This window comes from Sphaerodactylus townsendi, linkage group LG04 (genome assembly GCF_021028975.2).
Source record: "Sphaerodactylus townsendi isolate TG3544 linkage group LG04, MPM_Stown_v2.3, whole genome shotgun sequence".
NCBI classification, from domain to species: domain Eukaryota; kingdom Metazoa; phylum Chordata; class Lepidosauria; order Squamata; family Sphaerodactylidae; genus Sphaerodactylus; species Sphaerodactylus townsendi.
In genome coordinates this window covers 125,578,915-125,604,826 of record NC_059428.1, presented here as the reverse complement: position 1 = coordinate 125,604,826, position 25,912 = coordinate 125,578,915, and the positions used below count along the sequence as shown (strand labels likewise).

The 25,912-nt window shown below is 66.2% G+C and overlaps 1 protein-coding gene across 1 annotated transcript in view; it reads right to left on the bottom strand.

Annotated features, from left to right (window-relative positions):
- Window positions 1–458: 458 nt before the first annotated feature.
- Window positions 459–25,912, bottom strand: part of KLHL1 (kelch like family member 1) — a 244,326-nt gene continuing 218,872 nt past the window's right edge. The window contains exons 10-11 of the mRNA XM_048494120.1: window positions 9,173–9,344; window positions 459–4,251 (exon numbers count right to left, since the gene is read on the bottom strand). Coding sequence (XP_048350077.1) covers window positions 4,192–4,251; window positions 9,173–9,344 — 232 coding nt within the window. The 3' untranslated portion in view covers window positions 459–4,191. The remainder of the gene's footprint in view (window positions 4,252–9,172; window positions 9,345–25,912) is intronic.

Sequence of the window (25,912 nt, the reverse complement as noted above, 5' to 3'; positions counted from 1 at the left end):
ACTTTATTGGCTGTCCTGCAGAATTTCTTGCAAAAGCTAATCTGAGTATATATAGGCAATAAAGACCCGCAAATTTGCCTAACCTTTTGCTAAGCCAAGAGTCTGCTCTTGCTAATTCCCCACTCTAAAAGGGAGAGACTTCCACTATTTTGGGTAACAGATTCATTTGAATTTTTTTAATCCCACAAAAAAACCTTTGAGCTTACTAAACAGAATTGACAACAAATGAATTGATTCATGAGAATCAGGCAATGCTTTGATTAGAAAACAAAATCAGCAAACAGGTGCACCCTCGACATTATGTGACATTCTAGCCTTCTAATGGAAAGCATCTTCCTGTTTTCACACATGTAAGGCTATTCAATTTGCCCTTTAGTCTTCGTATTTTAACAAGTACTATTATTTCCTGATTCCTTACCATTACTTAAAAAAAAAGTGAAGACCAGAAAAGGCGAACATAATTGGGACACAAATCTTTTTTTATTTAACTAGCAAAAAGATTTGAATGGGAGAACCTCACACCTTTTTTTCTCATTGCAAACCATGCTTCATGACAGAATTCTTCAGCAGTATCTTTTAGAACTTCTCATGAAGTTATGCAAACATACCCCATTAATGAAATCAGACTCTCCCATGTGCACATAGATGATACAATCTTGTGTTGGTACCTTGATATGTAAATTCCACCATGCTTATGACGTGACACAGCCAAGAGTGGCTTCCAGGATATAGTCAAGGCAGGCTCTGTGCCCACAGCAATAAGCCCGTGAAGCCCATTCCCAAACAAAGCAGTTTTTTGTGAAGCCACTATTTGTGCCTCAATTTTGTAGTCCTGAAGCCAAAATTTTACTTCCCATCTCTTCCTCCCCACATTTACCTTGAGTACTATGGTGGTATGATAGCTGCTTCTGAGCCCCATTAGATGAATGAAGGTGCAGATGGTGGTTGGCGCAAAGATGGCTCTGAGGTGGATTCCGCCCATGTGGGGGCAGCGGCGTTCCACCAGTATATATGATGCTGGTGGAGCCCTGGGGTCATTTGCACGCTGAGGTGCCAGCGGCCACAGACTGGCCACAGGCCACGGAGGTGCCTCCACATGGAGCCACCTCCATTTCCTTTCCTCACATTCATCTTCTCTCCTCGCTGAGCTCCACAGGGAGCCTGCGGAGCTCAGCAAGGAGAGAAGGTGAGTGTGGAGGGAAATGGAGGCACTGAAAATTGGCGACTCCAAGCCAATTGCACGGTGCCAGCAGGGAAACACTGTTTCCCGAATGCCTCGCTCATCAAGCAAGGCAGAGAAACAGCATTGCCCCAGGAAAAGCATGGTGCTGCCTTGATTCAGAGGCGGCAGCCGTGCAGACAGCGCCCCTGGAATTATGTTTTTAGCATTCCAGGGGCACTATTTTACACCCATGAGGAATCTACCTGAGCCCCACATGGAGCCATAAGGCAGTGACAGCAGAGTTTTTCACTAACCTGGCTAGCTAGCAGACAAGTGAGGGGGAGAGAGAGGGGAGGGGAGAGGAGATCCCCCCCTAATTCAGTGGGGCTGAAGCAGCCTGAATCATGGTCAAAAAATTTAGTATGATTTGGGATCCAGTTTTTAGCTTCCTTTAATTTGCCACCATTTTTTGGAGGAGCCCGCCCCACAAATACCAATAAGGCATTTTTGCGGGGAGTGGTTTGATTCAGCTTTACTGAACACACACTCCTAGAAGCCTCTCACCTTCTGACCTGGATAAAAGGGCGGGGGCGGGGTCAATCTCATTTGTTTCTGAAGAAGTTAGCTTTAAGTAATGAAGTTTATACCTGTTAAAATTTTGTTGATCTTTAAGGTGCTGTTGGATTTGAATTTTCTACCAATATCAAATAGAGCTTCTTCTTTTTTCTGCTGAAGAACCACAAAGGACAGATATTTACATGTTTTGATGAAATCTTTGTTTTTGGAGGGGAAGGAGCTCTCCCAATGCTATGTAAAACACTGACTTATTTCAGACATAATGCAAAACCGTGGTTATTTAAACCATGTTGAGTTTATTCCTGTAAGCCGAATTCTGCTTTCAATCACTCAAATCCTGATTTGCCTCGACAAATATTGGTTTCATTGCTTGCTCTGGGTTGCCTTGGAGGGCATCACCAGAGAACAAACCAGGCCAAGATGTCTACATTCTCATAAAAGGATAATTAGGACAAACAGTACAATCCTTAACTGAGTTTCATCCTCCTGTGCCCATTCACTTCACCGAATGTAGAGCGCTTAACTCTTGTTTAGAACTGCATGGATTATGGTGGTTAATAAACCATCTTCTTATCCTTGCTTGAGGAACACTAATTAACCATTAAGATAATAAAGCAGACTGTGTTTGCACAAGCACAGCAGCCAGAGTTTGTTCAGGGAAACAATGATTTTGTGCAATGTCTGAAATGAGCTGGAGTGCTAGATCCTTCAGTAAAGTCCTAGGCTGGCAGCCCTCCATGTCCATGAGTGGTCCTCAATGCCCAGAATTGATTTTTCAGCAGTCATAATAGGGATGCAGAAAGAAGGAGAAAGGCAGGGAAGATCCTCCTTCATAACATTTGTGTTCTTGCGATTCCTCAGTTAAGGGACAAACCTTGAACTGCAAATTTGAAATTGTTGAAGGAAACGATGATGAATCTATAGAATTAAAACTTCTCTTGAAGGGACACAGCTATTATCCAGCAGCATTGGAATGGTAGGGTCCTGGGTACTTCATCAATGGATACGTATTGATAGGTTTTTACCTTAAACTGGCAGTCTACAGCAGATAGTTACACCCCATCTACCATGTAATGTCTGTTAGGTCCATTGTTCAAATAGCTTGCAGCAACAAATGAGAGGGCTTCTTAGAGTTGCCAACTGAGTTAGGAAATTCCTGGAGATTTGGGAGTGTAGTCTGGGGATGACAGGGTTTGTGGAGGAAAGTGACCTCAGCCCAATATAATGCCATAGAGTTGTCCCCCCTTCCCCCCCACAAAGTAGACGTGTTCTCCTGGATAACTAATCTCTGTTGTCTGGAGTTGAGTTGCAATTTTGAGAGATCTCCAGGCCCCATCTGTAGGTTGGCAATCCTAGGCTATATGACAATGAACATTGTGATGAGTGGGATTAGAAGAATAAAGACTGATACATATACATAATTATAACCAACTTTTTGCCTCTCTTTTTATATTTCCCAGCCCCCTCCCCCTGCAAAGCATCGAATTGTGGCATGGAGTCCATCACACAATGTGATTGTAAGGTAAGCAGTTGCTTTCCAATCTTCCACAAGCTTCTCACATGCTGGAGAAGCACAAATAACATTGAAAGAGACAAGAACACACATGCTTGAACAAGAAGCTAAGGTAGATTTGTGAGAGTGTTCCTTTGGCTCTCCTGTTTGACTTTTTTGAAGCAAAGTGCCGCTAGGTTGAACGATGCTTCATCCTCCTTCTGCATGGAGATCTCTCTCAAACACTCCAACCACAACATCAGTGTGACCTCAAGGGACGTCCTACCGCTCCAGTGTCACTGCAACAGGTGTTACATTGAAAGCAATGTGCTGTTTCAGATGAGAAATGAGACCAACACCTTTCAGATCTTCCTGAACTTGTTTAGAAGGAAACCAAGAGTCTCTCCTTGTGTCTTACTGTCTGTGTAAATGGCAAATCCCGTAAACAATTCAAAGGTATAAGGCTTCAAGAAAGAGACAGAGGAAAAAAAATCCGTTACCTAGTCCTTCTTTTAATAAAACTATGATTTAAAAAGTGACCAAGTGTGCTGTGATGGTTCCAGAGTTAAAATACCGAGTGCTATGAAAACCATTCATCAGGCTGCTCAGCTTCTTATGAAGAGTAGATCTTTTGAAGAGTAGATCTTCTTATGAAGAATAGATCGTGGATGTTTGCTGCATTCCAGTTTGTAGAGCAGGATCCAAGTGTCTTACTTTTACGTTCACACTGGAACTTAGATTCTTTTTCTCTCTCTCTTGTTCATTAGCTGAGCAGTTTCTAATGATCGGGAAAGGCATCAGATCCTGATGTTTTTCCTCCCTGTTCTTAAACCTCTTCAACTTTGCGATCAACAGAGTGCAGGCTGTATCTATTGATTCTTTTGTTCAACAGTGTCTTGTTGTTTATCTGACAGGAAAAGAAAACCCACCTAGAAGTCAATCAAATCCACTTTGGGAAAAGTCACGGCTGCTTTATGACCACAACACAGGCTCCAGCCCTTCCGATATTTAGGGACGCCATCTACAGAGAAGGAAAAAAAACCCCTTCAGGCAGGATCCAACATCTGGAATGAAATGTCAGCCACTTGTGGAATATACTCAAGAAACGTCAACACAAACATGTCATTCACTTATATTTTAAACAGGAAAGCTAATACTGCTTTGTATAATAATAAGCCTTTATTTGGCATAACAATAATCATAACACAATAAAAAACCTGAGATAAAAGGTATACAAATACAAAGGTTTAAGATAGAATATAAATTATTGATTGTGCATCACCTCCAGTAAAAATTGTGCTACCAATTCACAAGTTTCATTGTCAGAATTGTCCAGAAGGAAAGGAAGTCTACCTGATTCTCCCATTTCACTAGATATCCTAGAAAGAATATTGGAATATTTTGATCTGATATTAGCAGATTTAGGGCAGCAAAGCAGTTGATGTGCCAATGTTTCACATCTAAAGAGTATTTACCTACATCTAAAGAGTATTTACCTACGCTTTTCTGGACATCCCATTTGGCCCTTACCGCCAGTGAGCTAATTAATTCTCAGCATCTAGGTAATCTCGTAAGTGCTTTTTATAAGGCAGATTCGCCTTGTGTGGCAATTGGCAATTTTGAGACATTAATCAAGTATATCACAATACTGCTTTGTGCTCCCTGTAAACATGGGTATAAGCTTCACACTAGAGAGTTAAGATTTCTAAGTCCCTCCTTTAGTCCCACTCTCTGTAGGCACAATGTGGGTTAAAACCTAACTATAGTTCTCTACAGAATTGAGACCATCATTGTGGTTAATGGGTCCATGAGTGATAGCATTATGTCCCCCCTCCAGTTCTTTTGCCTTCATCTTCTGACTCACCCCCATAATTCTTCCTCTTAGCCCTTGGATTCTCTCTCTTCTCATAAACCCCCCTCGTAACCTTATGTTTGTTAACATTTCCTTTTTTAGACTGTTGGTTTTTCCATGTCTCCCTCCATGGGCTCCAAGGTTTTTAATTGATCCTTTCCCCTTCCTCTTTCTCCTTTGACTAAAGTCATACTTCTATACCTTGTCTCACAGAAGAGAGAACCTCAATGTTGAACTAGTCTGCAGCTACTTCCTGGACCTTTTTGTATTGAAAGGAGGTGGTAGCCATCTTTGGGGGACCAGGAAAAAATGATGAAATTGGAAGGTTTGAGTTTTGAAAAAAAAAAAAGATTGGAGGAGAAAGATCCCAAGCAGAGTGCAGTTAAAACCACTGTAACAGCCCAAAGGATTCCAGAGATACAGGTATTTTTACCCATGGTGGCCATTTTGGAAAAATTGGAGGGTCCAAATTTAAAAAAAAATGGGGGGGAATCATCAGGGGACTCTGAGCAGAATGTAGTTAAAACTGCTGGGATAGCTCAAGGGATTCCAGAGGTATGGGTGATTTTATCCATGGCAGCCATTTTGATATCAGGCCTTTTTTTCTACAGCAGAAGCACACCACTTTCACTTCGCTGGAACAATGCAGAACTCCATTTCGATCTTTGGGTGGGACCAGAGGTGGGATCCAGCAGGTTCTCACCAATTCCCGAGAGTGGGTTACTAATTATTTGTGTGTGCCGAGAGGGGGTTACTAATTGGGTCCGCTTTTCCACCTCCACACCCTCTCCTCCCCGAGAGGCATACTGCCTTTGAACGTGAAGATTCCATATAGCAATTGTGACTAATAATGTAACTCCCTGAACTGGGTTAATCCCTTTCAGTTACTGCAATTCATTGATTCTCAGCCTTTCATACCTTTTATCTCACCAGTCTCTATCAAAGAACCTGTGTGTTTCACCACTGCTGTGTTCAGATTTGTGAGTTAGGGCATTTTCTATAATGTGATGATGATTTGGAAATGACCTGGTCCAAAAAAATTTGGGGGGGTCGTGGTGGGGTGGCTGCCCATGGGGGGGCATCCAATTTAGGTTTTGCCCAGGGCTAAGGTTTGCCTAGGTATGCCTCTGCCCCCTTTGCTGAGGGGGGGCTGGCGAGGGAACCTGTTACTAAAATTTTTTTGGATCCCACCACTGGGTGGGACAGAATATACCAATGTTTCCAAACTTTTTTCCACGGGGAATAATCATGACAATTGGAATGAGCAGAGCAGCCAATTGGTTGCTTTTATCATCATCATACCTTGAGATTCAGATTACTGCAGTACTGAATGAGAAGCACACTGAAGCTCCACATACATCAAGAATTGTTATTGTTGTTCAGAGAATTTGTTCACCTTTGTCGATTGTCATTCAATCAAATTTTAGACCACTCTCTAATGCAAAGGCATTAAGGTTAGGGTTGTTAAAACATTAAAACACAGTGCAACCCTAAAAAAAGAATGACAGCCTTTTAAATCCACAGAAATCAGTAGTTGGGTCTGTAAGCTTTTAGCCAAGAGGAAAGGTGAGACAGGAATGATTGAATGACTGAATGAATAAAAGTCTGCTTATGATAGTCACGGTCCTCAGTACAGGATAGATCAGAGCACAAGTCACAATATAATTCCTTAGCATGCAAGTGATACTAAAATGGGAAAAAACCAAAAAAACCCTAAATGTCAATTAAAAGGCAAGACCTGAATTAAAAAAATATATTATTTTGCAGTGTGGATTTTGAAAACCTTGAAAATGATTCCCCATGCTAGCTCACAGAACCAAAAACAGTAATTTCAACATTTAAAAACTCAGTTATCAACACTGGTGTTGTTTTTTTTCATGCGCCGGGTTACGGGTTGAAATGAATTGTATATTACGCTTCAGATGCAAACCAAAGAGATGCAAGAGATTCCGTGAGAAACTTGGTTTAATTTTCATTTAAAAGAAACCACAGGAGGGTTCTGCTAATTTCGTTCACATTCCAGACTGCAGTTTATGTATAAGATAACTTTAGGAAATACAGGAGAAGGAGTGAAAAGCAATATGCACCATTCTGTTGCAGGTCCTTGCTTGTACTCTTAGGTTTGTGTGAAATTTGTGCTGCAATTCTTTCCAGTATTGTGGGATTAAAGTGAAATGTAGAGTATGGGGGAGAAAATGGAAATGTTGACCTATCAGGTTAGAATTCTTCCCTTCATACATACATGAACAGTTTTTAGAAAACCTTGAACAGAATCAAGCAAACTTCAAATTTTCACCTTTCTAGAAGGGCATTTTTTTTAGGTGACACATATGAATTCTAACGCTGTCTACAGTGGGGTTTTTTTAAAAAAAAATTGTTTGTTTCTTCCTAGTGAGAATTGAAGCAAGAATACTAAAACTTTCCCATACAAAATTCTTGAATGTTATTGTGGCTTCTTGGTTAAAAGAGAAAAAAAAAACCTTGCAGGAAACATAAAACAATGTTTTTCATAATTCATGTTTTAGGTGTTTGCCTCAAGGGTGAGGTCAAGGGGATTTCGCCTCAGATGCATGCCATAAGGTTTTGAGGAGAACTGGCTTTAAAAACCCCTTCTGTCAAAAATCAGCTCAGAGGCACAGCTATTTCCTATCTATGCAATAAAAACCAAAGATGTCCTATCTAATTAGGACATTGAGGGGACCAGTTTTATTAATTAGGTTTACTTCTAAGAAAATGTGGGTAGAATGGGTCTAAAAATGGATTTCAAAAATAAAAATCACTAAATAAAATATAGTATATCAGAGTTAAGAAACATCATGGGCAGCCCAATCCAGATGTGTGTGACTCCCCCTCTGGGGTGATGCAGGCCTACACCAGCAGAAATGTCCTTTCTGGGGCACTTGCCCCAACAGAGGGCAAGTCCACTAGTTCTCAGCTGCTGCAGCACCCTGCGAGGGCTGCCCGCGGCACCCGACTTCATGTTGGCACTCCTGCGGCCCCCAGCTGCATCAGTTTGGTGGGGCCATTCCCAGAGGTAGAGCTGATCTCAGCTTGTTTTCACCCTGAGTTTGGTACCAGTTGTGCCATGGCCTTAGCCAGTGGTGGGATCCAAAAATTTTAGTAACAGGTTCCCATGGTGGTGGGATTCAAACTGTGGCGTAGAGCCAATGGGACTGGGCGGGGCACAATGGGGGCATAATCAGACATTCCGGGGGCGGGGCATTCCTGGGCGGGGCTGCGCCTGTCCTTGGGCAGGAAACGAATGCATGCAGGCGCAGGCTGCCATGCACTCCGGCGCACCTCCTGCTAGACTGCTTCAAGTTCTGTGTGCTACTGCTGAGAGGAGGGGCATAACTAAGGCAAAAATCACGTGGCAAAATCACCAATTAGTAACCCCCTCTCGGCACACACAAATATTTAGTAACCTACTCTCGGGAACCTGTGAGAACCTGCTGGATCCCACCTCTGGCCTTAGCCCAGCACTTATGCGACCCTTTGGGGTGGCATGTGTGCATAGGACTCCATTGGGGGATTCCTGGCAGCAGGGAGGGTTTTCAAGTTTCTCCCCTTCCCGTACTGCTGGGAAAGCTTGCTGGAGGCTGCACAGTGCGGCCTCCAGCCCTCGCCGGTCATCTGGATTGGACTGTTAAAGTGATTTTTATTCAGCTGCACAATAAAAATATACTAAAATTTTTAACATCACAATCTATTTCAGTTGGAGGAATTCTTTTAAGAGAACAAAACTTGACAAAAACTCATCTGATCACACTGATCTGACACCACAGATTCTTTTAACAAATCCTTGTGTGTTTTCATGCTGAGATATTGTTCAAGTTCAAAAGAAGGAATAGTATTTCAAAGGAAAATCAGACCAATAAGAACAGTGTTATACAGATAACAAGATACCATTATTTTATATAACCTTTTTTATCAGTTACCTAGGAAACATTATTGACTTTCTTCAGAGGAACTCTGACTGTAGTTGTTGACAAAGTCACTGTTATAATTGCATAGCAGGGGGGATCTTGGTTACCAACCAGCCCTAATAAGACCTTTGAGAAAGCCATACAGAGAATTAACCTATCAATACCTGTGTCCATTCATTCGTTTGAGGGTCATACGATTCCATGGTGTTCAGGTATGTCTGGCCGTCATATCCACCGACTGCATATAATTTGTCACCTAGGATGCAAACACCAACAGCATCACGAGGCATGCTTAAGGGAGCCACCATTGTCCACGTATCGGTTTTGGGATCATACCTGGAAAAGCAAAAATAAAAATATGTCACCTGCATCATATTTAGCAATCAATCTCGTTTTTAACATTCACAGCCACCCCTTTTCATTTTTTCAATAGATTCCTTGTCAAACCCTTTCCAGATGCAAGTTATTTGGCAATAAGAATTGTCCCACCTGTACCTGGGCTGGATATTTTCAGCTGGGTTTATTTTGTATTCAAAATTTCCTTACTGACACTGTTTACTATGGGCTGGATCTCAGTGCTTATATAGTCCTAATATCTTTTTGGTTTTCTAAGACTCCTTCGAAACCAGAGCACTCATTTTGCTATGAGAGGCCCAGTGGTCACACTGTAGAATTTTGTTTGGAGGTTTGCAAGCCCTACTTCTTCAGTAACTTACTTCTGCCTCTTGCTGTTCAAAATGGTTCAGAGTCGATATAGTCACCATGACTGGCTGAATTATGAATTCCAACAAGGGAGGGCTGCCAAGCAGCTGATCAATAGGACAACTTACCAGCAAAAGGGAGAGGCTTTCCCTGGTGTCACACCAGTATCGCCAGCAACACAGCAACATCACTTCTGGCACATGCCAGAAGTGATGTCATCAAGTCATCAGCAATGTGGCACACTGGTATTTGGGCCCAAGCTCTATGGTAAAAAAACAGTAATACCATACAGTTTTTGCCCACTTACCAGAATGCTCTGGTAAACACCAGAAATGATATCACTACATCACCAGCTATTCTGGCTGTCAGTAAGTCCCCCCGACTCTCAAGGTTGCCAGAAGGGACTCAGCATCTGTATAACAAGGCCCACTCTTTGAATTTTTTCAAATGACTAGCAGTGTGTTCATTCAAAGTTCCTTCTAGTGCCATGGTGGCGAACCTTTGGCACTCCAGATGTTATAAACTACAATTCCCATCAGCCCCTGCCAGCATGGCCAATTGGGGCTGAGGGCCTCAATAGGGGCTGAGGGCCAATTGGCCATGCTGGCAGGGGCTGATGGGAATTGCAGTCCATAACATCTGGAGTGCCAAAAGTTCGCCACCACTGCTCTAGTGTTACTTCTGTTCGTTTGTTTCTAAATGAATTCAGTAGTATGCAATTGACAAACTATATAGGACAACAGGCCTGGTGACTCCTAGTTGGGAAATTCCTGGAAATTTGTAGGTGGAATGTGGGGATAGTGGGTTTTGAGGAGGGGAGAGACTTCAGCAAAGAATAATGCCATAGATTTCACCCTCCAAAGCAGACATTTTATCGGAAGAAACTGATGGCTGTAGTCTGGACATCAGTAATTACTCCAGGAAATAGCCCACCTGAAGGTTAGTAAAAGTACAGCATGATCAGTGAGAAAAAATATGTTCTTAAAGTAATTTTACATGTTTTTAAAATGGTGGTTCCAATCCATTCTCTGCCCAGGAAGCCACAGTGGTATAGCTGTTAAAGGGCTGGTCTAGAATTGCGGAGACCTGGGTTCAAATTGCCAAGCAGCCATGAAGCTCCAGGGATGACCTTGGCCCAATCTCTCTTCCTACCCTAACCTACCTCAAAAGGTTGTTGTGAAGATAAAGTGTAGGAGGAGGGAAGACTTATCCCACCATTAATCTCTTTAAGTGACAGAGTAGGATAAAAGTGAGATAGAGAAGTAGTATTTTGCATCTGGAAGTAGTGATATACATAATTACAATATCAGTGTATTAAGGTTGTAATAAACTGCCAGTATCTCCCACTTCCAAATGTATATTAATACAATGTTATTTAGCAAACCTTTTTCCACCAAAGACTCCTCTGCAGGTGATGCTTAAGATTACCAGGATTTTATAGAAATAAAATGGAGCTCAAAAGCCATTCACCTTGTCTTCATCTGATTTCTTTTTTTTTTGTATTCAGGAACTTTATGAAATCTCCTGTTTTACCCCTGGGCACGTCAAGTTATTGCAGAGTAAAGCATGCAGCCATATTTTTTTTAGTAGAAGAAATACCATTACAAAATGAAGGTATTTCCTCAGCTATTACACGGCTGTTTTTCCCATTCTGTTTTGGGTGAGTTCTAAGTATTTTATTAGTCCCATGTTCCCTGTTTATTAAAACACACAGAGAGAAAGATGCTATTTCTGTTTAGCTAACCTTTCTTTGCCTGCATTCACCTTGATTTTTTCTTTTTGCAGTTGAAAAAGACAATCCTAACTCAAGCGCTCCGTTAAAGTCTATTTCCCCGGGGCATGAGAAAATATAATACAATTTTGCCAACGTTAATTGAAAACATGACTGTAAGTCAGAGACATTCAGAGCTTTCGAAGGCAATGTCCTTCAAACTTAAAGAAATGCATACTTTAACAACTTATAATTCACTTCATTTCAACTTAATTCACAAACAAAAGAGGAACATAGAAATTGAGCAAGGTTTTTTTCCTAAGAAGACACTAACACAAGTCTGTAGTGTCAGAGGATAGCCATGCTGGTCTGCAGTTGAACAATTAGATTTGAGTCCATTAGCACCTTGGTATCAGACAACATGAGTTTTGTCTTTTGGAAGCTTATACCCCAGAAAACTTGATGACCCCTAAGGCAGTGGCGTAGTGCCAAGGGGATGGGGGTGGGGACAATGTACCAGGTGCGTGCTGGTACGGAGGCGTTCTGGGGCATGGCGGGTGCGTGGCAGGGGCGCAGGATGCAGGCATGCTTCGTGCGCAGTTCCTCCTCGCTCTGCCCCTGCCTTGAATCTTTTTTTAAAAAATAATGTATTTTATTATTTACAATATTTATAGTACACCTTTCTTTCAGGAACTCAAGGTGAATTACGTATAGTAAACCAGTACAATCACAAAAAAGTGGCACATTAAATAAGCAATGCATTACGATTTTAGAAGTCTGGAAACACTCGAAAGAAGTTAAACATAGCGTAAATATTCACATGACACATGGCCAGCCCAATCCAGGAGGGAGCGACTCCCCCTCTAGAGTCAGCAAGGGGCTACACTGACAGAAATGCCCTCCTCAGGTCACTTACCCCAGTGGAGGGGCAAATCTGCCTGAGTCTGGCCACTGCAGTGCCCTGAGCCATTCAAACATGGTGCCCAGCTTCACGTCACGATAGTGGGGATGTGATGGGAGCACTCCCAGAGGTGGAGTCAATGATAGTCAACTTCCATCCCAAGTTTGCCATCAGTTGCACTGCAGCTCCAGCCCTGTTGTTCCACCACTCTTTGGGGTGGTATAAGGGTTCCATTGGGGGAGTTCTGGTGGTGGAGAGGATTGCCTGCCTGTCGATGCCTGCCTGACCATGTAGTTGCACAGTAAAGTGAGGTGAGTAGCAAAAAAAAAAAAAGCCCGATGGCAACTTGCTTCCACAGGCTCCATTCGCTGCCTGCACAGAGGCATGTGAATGCGAAAACAGGAGAGCAGGTTATTTTATCCTGACTGGAACCCGCTCTACCTGTGCTGTGTGGAAGGGGCCTAAGCCTTGACAGCATATCTTTGCCATAGCCCACACATCAATTTCAAGTCCCCCCCAATATATTTGTTGGTATAAATAACTATTATCCTTCATAAGATACATTATTAGATTTTAAAATCTAATAATAGTAATAAATTAGGGTCCTCAAACATCAGGGACTGTCTTTCCCCCTGTGTCCCCACCCAGCCTCTGCATTCTGCAGAGGCCAATTTGCTGGTGGTCCCTGCACCCTCCATGGGCCAGGGCCTTCAGTGCCTTGGGCCGAATGTGCTGGAACACTCTTCCACCAACCATTAAGGCCCTGTGGGACCTTGGGCAGTTCTGTGGGGCTGTAAAGACTGAGCTGTTCCACCGAGCATTTGGAGGAGAGTAACCGTTGATTGCCACCCATATTTTTTCCATCATTAGACCACCCCCATGATAAGGAGCTGAATTCGATTGTTTCTGACTTTGACAGGATTTTTATTGCCATCTGTAATCTTGTTCTGTTTTTATGTTTAACTAGCGGGGCCCGGCCATGCATTGCTGTGGCAATTGTCCTTCTCATCACAGTCCACAACCCACACAGATGTCCATGCAGGTCCAATGATCTGCAGCATAGCCTTTTGGGGTGGTCAAATGGAATCCCTCTTTCCCTTTTCAATTCACATTGTTATATGGTGCTGTCTTGGTTTTTTATTATAATGTAACCCTTTCCATTCCACAACGGAACTGTCCAGAGTGCAAAATCCAGCATTATCCATGAAGGCTGGTTGACGCATAAAGCATAAAGTCCTGGCAGCTTGGGTAAAAGCAGGAACTGGGGCAAGGAGGCTATCCCAGTCAGGCAGCAGAGGCAGGGTGGTGAGGCGTTCAGATCAAGGCCAGCTCCCTGGGTTCTTAAAAAAGGAGCCATGTGCAAAAGAAGCCGGGAGCCAGTAGTCCATTTGGTTCATCCCCACCCAGCGGATTTTCTTGAAAGAAAAAGGCAAACTCCAGCTGCGGCTTTTAGTAAAAGGCTGGCGTGGCCGAGATATGGGTGAGGAAGTGGGTAAATGGTGGTTGGATGTGAGGGAGGGCAGAGTGAGGTGTGTGAGGATGAGCTGGATGTGTATGAGAGTTCACCTTCTGACCTCCGACCTATCCCAAGGGACGAAGGTGGCTGGGTTCAGAGACACCCTGCTTCATCTTTGGTGCTGATAAATGCCAGGTCCATAAATAATAAGACCGCTGTTCACCCCCCCCCCCCCCCACCCCCCCCCCCCCCCACCCCCCCCCCCCCCCACCCCCCCCCCCCCCCACCCCCCCCCCCCCCCACCCCCCCCCCCCCCCACCCCCCCCCCCCCCCACCCCCCCCCCCCCCCACCCCCCCCCCCCCCCACCCCCCCCCCCCCCCACCCCCCCCCCCCCCCACCCCCCCCCCCCCCCACCCCCCCCCCCCCCCACCCCCCCCCCCCCCCACCCCCCCCCCCCCCCACCCCCCCCCCCCCCCACCCCCCCCCCCCCCCACCCCCCCCCCCCCCCACCCCCCCCCCCCCCCACCCCCCCCCCCCCCCACCCCCCCCCCCCCCCACCCCCCCCCCCCCCCACCCCCCCCCCCCCCCACCCCCCCCCCCCCCCACCCCCCCCCCCCCCCACCCCCCCCCCCCCCCACCCCCCCCCCCCCCCACCCCCCCCCCCCCCCACCCCCCCCCCCCCCCACCCCCCCCCCCCCCCACCCCCCCCCCCCCCCACCCCCCCCCCCCCCCACCCCCCCCCCCCCCCACCCCCCCCCCCCCCCACCCCCCCCCCCCCCCACCCCCCCCCCCCCCCACCCCCCCCCCCCCCCACCCCCCCCCCCCCCCACCCCCCCCCCCCCCCACCCCCCCCCCCCCCCACCCCCCCCCCCCCCCACCCCCCCCCCCCCCCACCCCCCCCCCCCCCCACCCCCCCCCCCCCCCACCCCCCCCCCCCCCCACCCCCCCCCCCCCCCACCCCCCCCCCCCCCCACCCCCCCCCCCCCCCACCCCCCCCCCCCCCCACCCCCCCCCCCCCCCACCCCCCCCCCCCCCCACCCCCCCCCCCCCCCACCCCCCCCCCCCCCCACCCCCCCCCCCCCCCACCCCCCCCCCCCCCCACCCCCCCCCCCCCCCACCCCCCCCCCCCCCCACCCCCCCCCCCCCCCACCCCCCCCCCCCCCCACCCCCCCCCCCCCCCACCCCCCCCCCCCCCCACCCCCCCCCCCCCCCACCCCCCCCCCCCCCCACCCCCCCCCCCCCCCACCCCCCCCCCCCCCCACCCCCCCCCCCCCCCACCCCCCCCCCCCCCCACCCCCCCCCCCCCCCACCCCCCCCCCCCCCCACCCCCCCCCCCCCCCACCCCCCCCCCCCCCCACCCCCCCCCCCCCCCACCCCCCCCCCCCCCCACCCCCCCCCCCCCCCACCCCCCCCCCCCCCCACCCCCCCCCCCCCCCACCCCCCCCCCCCCCCACCCCCCCCCCCCCCCACCCCCCCCCCCCCCCACCCCCCCCCCCCCCCACCCCCCCCCCCCCCCACCCCCCCCCCCCCCCACCCCCCCCCCCCCCCACCCCCCCCCCCCCCCACCCCCCCCCCCCCCCACCCCCCCCCCCCCCCACCCCCCCCCCCCCCCACCCCCCCCCCCCCCCACCCCCCCCCCCCCCCACCCCCCCCCCCCCCCACCCCCCCCCCCCCCCACCCCCCCCCCCCCCCACCCCCCCCCCCCCCCACCCCCCCCCCCCCCCACCCCCCCCCCCCCCCACCCCCCCCCCCCCCCACCCCCCCCCCCCCCCACCCCCCCCCCCCCCCACCCCCCCCCCCCCCCACCCCCCCCCCCCCCCACCCCCCCCCCCCCCCACCCCCCCCCCCCCCCACCCCCCCCCCCCCCCACCCCCCCCCCCCCCCACCCCCCCCCCCCCCCACCCCCCCCCCCCCCCACCCCCCCCCCCCCCCACCCCCCCCCCCCCCCACCCCCCCCCCCCCCCACCCCCCCCCCCCCCCACCCCCCCCCCCCCCCACCCCCCCCCCCCCCCACCCCCCCCCCCCCCCACCCCCCCCCCCCCCCACCCCCCCCCCCCCCCACCCCCCCCCCCCCCCACCCCCCCCCCCCCCCACCCCCCCCCCCCCCCACCCCCCCCCCCCCCCACCCCCCCCCCCCCCCACCCCCCCCCCCCCCCACCCCCCCCCCCCCCCACCCCCCCCCCCCCCCACCCCCCCCCCCCCCCACCCCCCCCCCCCCCCACCCCCCCCCCCCCCCACCCCCCCCCCCCCCCACCCCCCCCCCCCCCCACCCCCCCCCCCCCCCACCCCCCCCCCCCCCCACCCCCCCCCCCCCCCACCCCCCCCCCCCCCCACCCCCCCCCCCCCCCACCCCCCCCCCCCCCCACCCCCCCCCCCCCCCACCCCCCCCCCCCCCCACCCCCCCCCCCCCCCACCCCCCCCCCCCCCCACCCCCCCCCCCCCCCACCCCCCCCCCCCCCCACCCCCCCCCCCCCCCACCCCCCCCCCCCCCCACCCCCCCCCCCCCCCACCCCCCCCCCCCCCCACCCCCCCCCCCCCCCACCCCCCCCCCCCCCCACCCCCCCCCCCCCCCACCCCCCCCCCCCCCCACCCCCCCCCCCCCCCACCCCCCCCCCCCCCCACCCCCCCCCCCCCCCACCCCCCCCCCCCCCCACCCCCCCCCCCCCCCACCCCCCCCCCCCCCCACCCCCCCCCCCCCCCACCCCCCCCCCCCCCCACCCCCCCCCCCCCCCACCCCCCCCCCCCCCCACCCCCCCCCCCCCCCACCCCCCCCCCCCCCCACCCCCCCCCCCCCCCACCCCCCCCCCCCCCCACCCCCCCCCCCCCCCACCCCCCCCCCCCCCCACCCCCCCCCCCCCCCACCCCCCCCCCCCCCCACCCCCCCCCCCCCCCACCCCCCCCCCCCCCCACCCCCCCCCCCCCCCACCCCCCCCCCCCCCCACCCCCCCCCCCCCCCACCCCCCCCCCCCCCCACCCCCCCCCCCCCCCACCCCCCCCCCCCCCCACCCCCCCCCCCCCCCACCCCCCCCCCCCCCCACCCCCCCCCCCCCCCACCCCCCCCCCCCCCCACCCCCCCCCCCCCCCACCCCCCCCCCCCCCCACCCCCCCCCCCCCCCACCCCCCCCCCCCCCCACCCCCCCCCCCCCCCACCCCCCCCCCCCCCCACCCCCCCCCCCCCCCACCCCCCCCCCCCCCCACCCCCCCCCCCCCCCACCCCCCCCCCCCCCCACCCCCCCCCCCCCCCACCCCCCCCCCCCCCCACCCCCCCCCCCCCCCACCCCCCCCCCCCCCCACCCCCCCCCCCCCCCACCCCCCCCCCCCCCCACCCCCCCCCCCCCCCACCCCCCCCCCCCCCCACCCCCCCCCCCCCCCACCCCCCCCCCCCCCCACCCCCCCCCCCCCCCACCCCCCCCCCCCCCCACCCCCCCCCCCCCCCACCCCCCCCCCCCCCCACCCCCCCCCCCCCCCACCCCCCCCCCCCCCCACCCCCCCCCCCCCCCACCCCCCCCCCCCCCCACCCCCCCCCCCCCCCACCCCCCCCCCCCCCCACCCCCCCCCCCCCCCACCCCCCCCCCCCCCCACCCCCCCCCCCCCCCACCCCCCCCCCCCCCCACCCCCCCCCCCCCCCACCCCCCCCCCCCCCCACCCCCCCCCCCCCCCACCCCCCCCCCCCCCCACCCCCCCCCCCCCCCACCCCCCCCCCCCCCCACCCCCCCCCCCCCCCACCCCCCCCCCCCCCCACCCCCCCCCCCCCCCACCCCCCCCCCCCCCCACCCCCCCCCCCCCCCACCCCCCCCCCCCCCCACCCCCCCCCCCCCCCACCCCCCCCCCCCCCCACCCCCCCCCCCCCCCACCCCCCCCCCCCCCCACCCCCCCCCCCCCCCACCCCCCCCCCCCCCCACCCCCCCCCCCCCCCACCCCCCCCCCCCCCCACCCCCCCCCCCCCCCACCCCCCCCCCCCCCCACCCCCCCCCCCCCCCACCCCCCCCCCCCCCCACCCCCCCCCCCCCCCACCCCCCCCCCCCCCCACCCCCCCCCCCCCCCACCCCCCCCCCCCCCCACCCCCCCCCCCCCCCACCCCCCCCCCCCCCCACCCCCCCCCCCCCCCACCCCCCCCCCCCCCCACCCCCCCCCCCCCCCACCCCCCCCCCCCCCCACCCCCCCCCCCCCCCACCCCCCCCCCCCCCCACCCCCCCCCCCCCCCACCCCCCCCCCCCCCCACCCCCCCCCCCCCCCACCCCCCCCCCCCCCCACCCCCCCCCCCCCCCACCCCCCCCCCCCCCCACCCCCCCCCCCCCCCACCCCCCCCCCCCCCCACCCCCCCCCCCCCCCACCCCCCCCCCCCCCCACCCCCCCCCCCCCCCACCCCCCCCCCCCCCCACCCCCCCCCCCCCCCACCCCCCCCCCCCCCCACCCCCCCCCCCCCCCACCCCCCCCCCCCCCCACCCCCCCCCCCCCCCACCCCCCCCCCCCCCCACCCCCCCCCCCCCCCACCCCCCCCCCCCCCCACCCCCCCCCCCCCCCACCCCCCCCCCCCCCCACCCCCCCCCCCCCCCACCCCCCCCCCCCCCCACCCCCCCCCCCCCCCACCCCCCCCCCCCCCCACCCCCCCCCCCCCCCACCCCCCCCCCCCCCCACCCCCCCCCCCCCCCACCCCCCCCCCCCCCCACCCCCCCCCCCCCCCACCCCCCCCCCCCCCCACCCCCCCCCCCCCCCACCCCCCCCCCCCCCCACCCCCCCCCCCCCCCACCCCCCCCCCCCCCCACCCCCCCCCCCCCCCACCCCCCCCCCCCCCCACCCCCCCCCCCCCCCACCCCCCCCCCCCCCCACCCCCCCCCCCCCCCACCCCCCCCCCCCCCCACCCCCCCCCCCCCCCACCCCCCCCCCCCCCCACCCCCCCCCCCCCCCACCCCCCCCCCCCCCCACCCCCCCCCCCCCCCACCCCCCCCCCCCCCCACCCCCCCCCCCCCCCACCCCCCCCCCCCCCCACCCCCCCCCCCCCCCACCCCCCCCCCCCCCCACCCCCCCCCCCCCCCACCCCCCCCCCCCCCCACCCCCCCCCCCCCCCACCCCCCCCCCCCCCCACCCCCCCCCCCCCCCACCCCCCCCCCCCCCCACCCCCCCCCCCCCCCACCCCCCCCCCCCCCCACCCCCCCCCCCCCCCACCCCCCCCCCCCCCCACCCCCCCCCCCCCCCACCCCCCCCCCCCCCCACCCCCCCCCCCCCCCACCCCCCCCCCCCCCCACCCCCCCCCCCCCCCACCCCCCCCCCCCCCCACCCCCCCCCCCCCCCACCCCCCCCCCCCCCCACCCCCCCCCCCCCCCACCCCCCCCCCCCCCCACCCCCCCCCCCCCCCACCCCCCCCCCCCCCCACCCCCCCCCCCCCCCACCCCCCCCCCCCCCCACCCCCCCCCCCCCCCACCCCCCCCCCCCCCCACCCCCCCCCCCCCCCACCCCCCCCCCCCCCCACCCCCCCCCCCCCCCACCCCCCCCCCCCCCCACCCCCCCCCCCCCCCACCCCCCCCCCCCCCCACCCCCCCCCCCCCCCACCCCCCCCCCCCCCCACCCCCCCCCCCCCCCACCCCCCCCCCCCCCCACCCCCCCCCCCCCCCACCCCCCCCCCCCCCCACCCCCCCCCCCCCCCACCCCCCCCCCCCCCCACCCCCCCCCCCCCCCACCCCCCCCCCCCCCCACCCCCCCCCCCCCCCACCCCCCCCCCCCCCCACCCCCCCCCCCCCCCACCCCCCCCCCCCCCCACCCCCCCCCCCCCCCACCCCCCCCCCCCCCCACCCCCCCCCCCCCCCACCCCCCCCCCCCCCCACCCCCCCCCCCCCCCACCCCCCCCCCCCCCCACCCCCCCCCCCCCCCACCCCCCCCCCCCCCCACCCCCCCCCCCCCCCACCCCCCCCCCCCCCCACCCCCCCCCCCCCCCACCCCCCCCCCCCCCCACCCCCCCCCCCCCCCACCCCCCCCCCCCCCCACCCCCCCCCCCCCCCACCCCCCCCCCCCCCCACCCCCCCCCCCCCCCACCCCCCCCCCCCCCCACCCCCCCCCCCCCCCACCCCCCCCCCCCCCCACCCCCCCCCCCCCCCACCCCCCCCCCCCCCCACCCCCCCCCCCCCCCACCCCCCCCCCCCCCCACCCCCCCCCCCCCCCACCCCCCCCCCCCCCCACCCCCCCCCCCCCCCACCCCCCCCCCCCCCCACCCCCCCCCCCCCCCACCCCCCCCCCCCCCCACCCCCCCCCCCCCCCACCCCCCCCCCCCCCCACCCCCCCCCCCCCCCACCCCCCCCCCCCCCCACCCCCCCCCCCCCCCACCCCCCCCCCCCCCCACCCCCCCCCCCCCCCACCCCCCCCCCCCCCCACCCCCCCCCCCCCCCACCCCCCCCCCCCCCCACCCCCCCCCCCCCCCACCCCCCCCCCCCCCCACCCCCCCCCCCCCCCACCCCCCCCCCCCCCCACCCCCCCCCCCCCCCACCCCCCCCCCCCCCCACCCCCCCCCCCCCCCACCCCCCCCCCCCCCCACCCCCCCCCCCCCCCACCCCCCCCCCCCCCCACCCCCCCCCCCCCCCACCCCCCCCCCCCCCCACCCCCCCCCCCCCCCACCCCCCCCCCCCCCCACCCCCCCCCCCCCCCACCCCCCCCCCCCCCCACCCCCCCCCCCCCCCACCCCCCCCCCCCCCCACCCCCCCCCCCCCCCACCCCCCCCCCCCCCCACCCCCCCCCCCCCCCACCCCCCCCCCCCCCCACCCCCCCCCCCCCCCACCCCCCCCCCCCCCCACCCCCCCCCCCCCCCACCCCCCCCCCCCCCCACCCCCCCCCCCCCCCACCCCCCCCCCCCCCCACCCCCCCCCCCCCCCACCCCCCCCCCCCCCCACCCCCCCCCCCCCCCACCCCCCCCCCCCCCCACCCCCCCCCCCCCCCACCCCCCCCCCCCCCCACCCCCCCCCCCCCCCACCCCCCCCCCCCCCCACCCCCCCCCCCCCCCACCCCCCCCCCCCCCCACCCCCCCCCCCCCCCACCCCCCCCCCCCCCCACCCCCCCCCCCCCCCACCCCCCCCCCCCCCCACCCCCCCCCCCCCCCACCCCCCCCCCCCCCCACCCCCCCCCCCCCCCACCCCCCCCCCCCCCCACCCCCCCCCCCCCCCACCCCCCCCCCCCCCCACCCCCCCCCCCCCCCACCCCCCCCCCCCCCCACCCCCCCCCCCCCCCACCCCCCCCCCCCCCCACCCCCCCCCCCCCCCACCCCCCCCCCCCCCCACCCCCCCCCCCCCCCACCCCCCCCCCCCCCCACCCCCCCCCCCCCCCACCCCCCCCCCCCCCCACCCCCCCCCCCCCCCACCCCCCCCCCCCCCCACCCCCCCCCCCCCCCACCCCCCCCCCCCCCCACCCCCCCCCCCCCCCACCCCCCCCCCCCCCCACCCCCCCCCCCCCCCACCCCCCCCCCCCCCCACCCCCCCCCCCCCCCACCCCCCCCCCCCCCCACCCCCCCCCCCCCCCACCCCCCCCCCCCCCCACCCCCCCCCCCCCCCACCCCCCCCCCCCCCCACCCCCCCCCCCCCCCACCCCCCCCCCCCCCCACCCCCCCCCCCCCCCACCCCCCCCCCCCCCCACCCCCCCCCCCCCCCACCCCCCCCCCCCCCCACCCCCCCCCCCCCCCACCCCCCCCCCCCCCCACCCCCCCCCCCCCCCACCCCCCCCCCCCCCCACCCCCCCCCCCCCCCACCCCCCCCCCCCCCCACCCCCCCCCCCCCCCACCCCCCCCCCCCCCCACCCCCCCCCCCCCCCACCCCCCCCCCCCCCCACCCCCCCCCCCCCCCACCCCCCCCCCCCCCCACCCCCCCCCCCCCCCACCCCCCCCCCCCCCCACCCCCCCCCCCCCCCACCCCCCCCCCCCCCCACCCCCCCCCCCCCCCACCCCCCCCCCCCCCCACCCCCCCCCCCCCCCACCCCCCCCCCCCCCCACCCCCCCCCCCCCCCACCCCCCCCCCCCCCCACCCCCCCCCCCCCCCACCCCCCCCCCCCCCCACCCCCCCCCCCCCCCACCCCCCCCCCCCCCCACCCCCCCCCCCCCCCACCCCCCCCCCCCCCCACCCCCCCCCCCCCCCACCCCCCCCCCCCCCCACCCCCCCCCCCCCCCACCCCCCCCCCCCCCCACCCCCCCCCCCCCCCACCCCCCCCCCCCCCCACCCCCCCCCCCCCCCACCCCCCCCCCCCCCCACCCCCCCCCCCCCCCACCCCCCCCCCCCCCCACCCCCCCCCCCCCCCACCCCCCCCCCCCCCCACCCCCCCCCCCCCCCACCCCCCCCCCCCCCCACCCCCCCCCCCCCCCACCCCCCCCCCCCCCCACCCCCCCCCCCCCCCACCCCCCCCCCCCCCCACCCCCCCCCCCCCCCACCCCCCCCCCCCCCCACCCCCCCCCCCCCCCACCCCCCCCCCCCCCCACCCCCCCCCCCCCCCACCCCCCCCCCCCCCCACCCCCCCCCCCCCCCACCCCCCCCCCCCCCCACCCCCCCCCCCCCCCACCCCCCCCCCCCCCCACCCCCCCCCCCCCCCACCCCCCCCCCCCCCCACCCCCCCCCCCCCCCACCCCCCCCCCCCCCCACCCCCCCCCCCCCCCACCCCCCCCCCCCCCCACCCCCCCCCCCCCCCACCCCCCCCCCCCCCCACCCCCCCCCCCCCCCACCCCCCCCCCCCCCCACCCCCCCCCCCCCCCACCCCCCCCCCCCCCCACCCCCCCCCCCCCCCACCCCCCCCCCCCCCCACCCCCCCCCCCCCCCACCCCCCCCCCCCCCCACCCCCCCCCCCCCCCACCCCCCCCCCCCCCCACCCCCCCCCCCCCCCACCCCCCCCCCCCCCCACCCCCCCCCCCCCCCACCCCCCCCCCCCCCCACCCCCCCCCCCCCCCACCCCCCCCCCCCCCCACCCCCCCCCCCCCCCACCCCCCCCCCCCCCCACCCCCCCCCCCCCCCACCCCCCCCCCCCCCCACCCCCCCCCCCCCCCACCCCCCCCCCCCCCCACCCCCCCCCCCCCCCACCCCCCCCCCCCCCCACCCCCCCCCCCCCCCACCCCCCCCCCCCCCCACCCCCCCCCCCCCCCACCCCCCCCCCCCCCCACCCCCCCCCCCCCCCACCCCCCCCCCCCCCCACCCCCCCCCCCCCCCACCCCCCCCCCCCCCCACCCCCCCCCCCCCCCACCCCCCCCCCCCCCCACCCCCCCCCCCCCCCACCCCCCCCCCCCCCCACCCCCCCCCCCCCCCACCCCCCCCCCCCCCCACCCCCCCCCCCCCCCACCCCCCCCCCCCCCCACCCCCCCCCCCCCCCACCCCCCCCCCCCCCCACCCCCCCCCCCCCCCACCCCCCCCCCCCCCCACCCCCCCCCCCCCCCACCCCCCCCCCCCCCCACCCCCCCCCCCCCCCACCCCCCCCCCCCCCCACCCCCCCCCCCCCCCACCCCCCCCCCCCCCCACCCCCCCCCCCCCCCACCCCCCCCCCCCCCCACCCCCCCCCCCCCCCACCCCCCCCCCCCCCCACCCCCCCCCCCCCCCACCCCCCCCCCCCCCCACCCCCCCCCCCCCCCACCCCCCCCCCCCCCCACCCCCCCCCCCCCCCACCCCCCCCCCCCCCCACCCCCCCCCCCCCCCACCCCCCCCCCCCCCCACCCCCCCCCCCCCCCACCCCCCCCCCCCCCCACCCCCCCCCCCCCCCACCCCCCCCCCCCCCCACCCCCCCCCCCCCCCACCCCCCCCCCCCCCCACCCCCCCCCCCCCCCACCCCCCCCCCCCCCCACCCCCCCCCCCCCCCACCCCCCCCCCCCCCCACCCCCCCCCCCCCCCACCCCCCCCCCCCCCCACCCCCCCCCCCCCCCACCCCCCCCCCCCCCCACCCCCCCCCCCCCCCACCCCCCCCCCCCCCCACCCCCCCCCCCCCCCACCCCCCCCCCCCCCCACCCCCCCCCCCCCCCACCCCCCCCCCCCCCCACCCCCCCCCCCCCCCACCCCCCCCCCCCCCCACCCCCCCCCCCCCCCACCCCCCCCCCCCCCCACCCCCCCCCCCCCCCACCCCCCCCCCCCCCCACCCCCCCCCCCCCCCACCCCCCCCCCCCCCCACCCCCCCCCCCCCCCACCCCCCCCCCCCCCCACCCCCCCCCCCCCCCACCCCCCCCCCCCCCCACCCCCCCCCCCCCCCACCCCCCCCCCCCCCCACCCCCCCCCCCCCCCACCCCCCCCCCCCCCCACCCCCCCCCCCCCCCACCCCCCCCCCCCCCCACCCCCCCCCCCCCCCACCCCCCCCCCCCCCCACCCCCCCCCCCCCCCACCCCCCCCCCCCCCCACCCCCCCCCCCCCCCACCCCCCCCCCCCCCCACCCCCCCCCCCCCCCACCCCCCCCCCCCCCCACCCCCCCCCCCCCCCACCCCCCCCCCCCCCCACCCCCCCCCCCCCCCACCCCCCCCCCCCCCCACCCCCCCCCCCCCCCACCCCCCCCCCCCCCCACCCCCCCCCCCCCCCACCCCCCCCCCCCCCCACCCCCCCCCCCCCCCACCCCCCCCCCCCCCCACCCCCCCCCCCCCCCACCCCCCCCCCCCCCCACCCCCCCCCCCCCCCACCCCCCCCCCCCCCCACCCCCCCCCCCCCCCACCCCCCCCCCCCCCCACCCCCCCCCCCCCCCACCCCCCCCCCCCCCCACCCCCCCCCCCCCCCACCCCCCCCCCCCCCCACCCCCCCCCCCCCCCACCCCCCCCCCCCCCCACCCCCCCCCCCCCCCACCCCCCCCCCCCCCCACCCCCCCCCCCCCCCACCCCCCCCCCCCCCCACCCCCCCCCCCCCCCACCCCCCCCCCCCCCCACCCCCCCCCCCCCCCACCCCCCCCCCCCCCCACCCCCCCCCCCCCCCACCCCCCCCCCCCCCCACCCCCCCCCCCCCCCACCCCCCCCCCCCCCCACCCCCCCCCCCCCCCACCCCCCCCCCCCCCCACCCCCCCCCCCCCCCACCCCCCCCCCCCCCCACCCCCCCCCCCCCCCACCCCCCCCCCCCCCCACCCCCCCCCCCCCCCACCCCCCCCCCCCCCCACCCCCCCCCCCCCCCACCCCCCCCCCCCCCCACCCCCCCCCCCCCCCACCCCCCCCCCCCCCCACCCCCCCCCCCCCCCACCCCCCCCCCCCCCCACCCCCCCCCCCCCCCACCCCCCCCCCCCCCCACCCCCCCCCCCCCCCACCCCCCCCCCCCCCCACCCCCCCCCCCCCCCACCCCCCCCCCCCCCCACCCCCCCCCCCCCCCACCCCCCCCCCCCCCCACCCCCCCCCCCCCCCACCCCCCCCCCCCCCCACCCCCCCCCCCCCCCACCCCCCCCCCCCCCCACCCCCCCCCCCCCCCACCCCCCCCCCCCCCCACCCCCCCCCCCCCCCACCCCCCCCCCCCCCCACCCCCCCCCCCCCCCACCCCCCCCCCCCCCCACCCCCCCCCCCCCCCACCCCCCCCCCCCCCCACCCCCCCCCCCCCCCACCCCCCCCCCCCCCCACCCCCCCCCCCCCCCACCCCCCCCCCCCCCCACCCCCCCCCCCCCCCACCCCCCCCCCCCCCCACCCCCCCCCCCCCCCACCCCCCCCCCCCCCCACCCCCCCCCCCCCCCACCCCCCCCCCCCCCCACCCCCCCCCCCCCCCACCCCCCCCCCCCCCCACCCCCCCCCCCCCCCACCCCCCCCCCCCCCCACCCCCCCCCCCCCCCACCCCCCCCCCCCCCCACCCCCCCCCCCCCCCACCCCCCCCCCCCCCCACCCCCCCCCCCCCCCACCCCCCCCCCCCCCCACCCCCCCCCCCCCCCACCCCCCCCCCCCCCCACCCCCCCCCCCCCCCACCCCCCCCCCCCCCCACCCCCCCCCCCCCCCACCCCCCCCCCCCCCCACCCCCCCCCCCCCCCACCCCCCCCCCCCCCCACCCCCCCCCCCCCCCACCCCCCCCCCCCCCCACCCCCCCCCCCCCCCACCCCCCCCCCCCCCCACCCCCCCCCCCCCCCACCCCCCCCCCCCCCCACCCCCCCCCCCCCCCACCCCCCCCCCCCCCCACCCCCCCCCCCCCCCACCCCCCCCCCCCCCCACCCCCCCCCCCCCCCACCCCCCCCCCCCCCCACCCCCCCC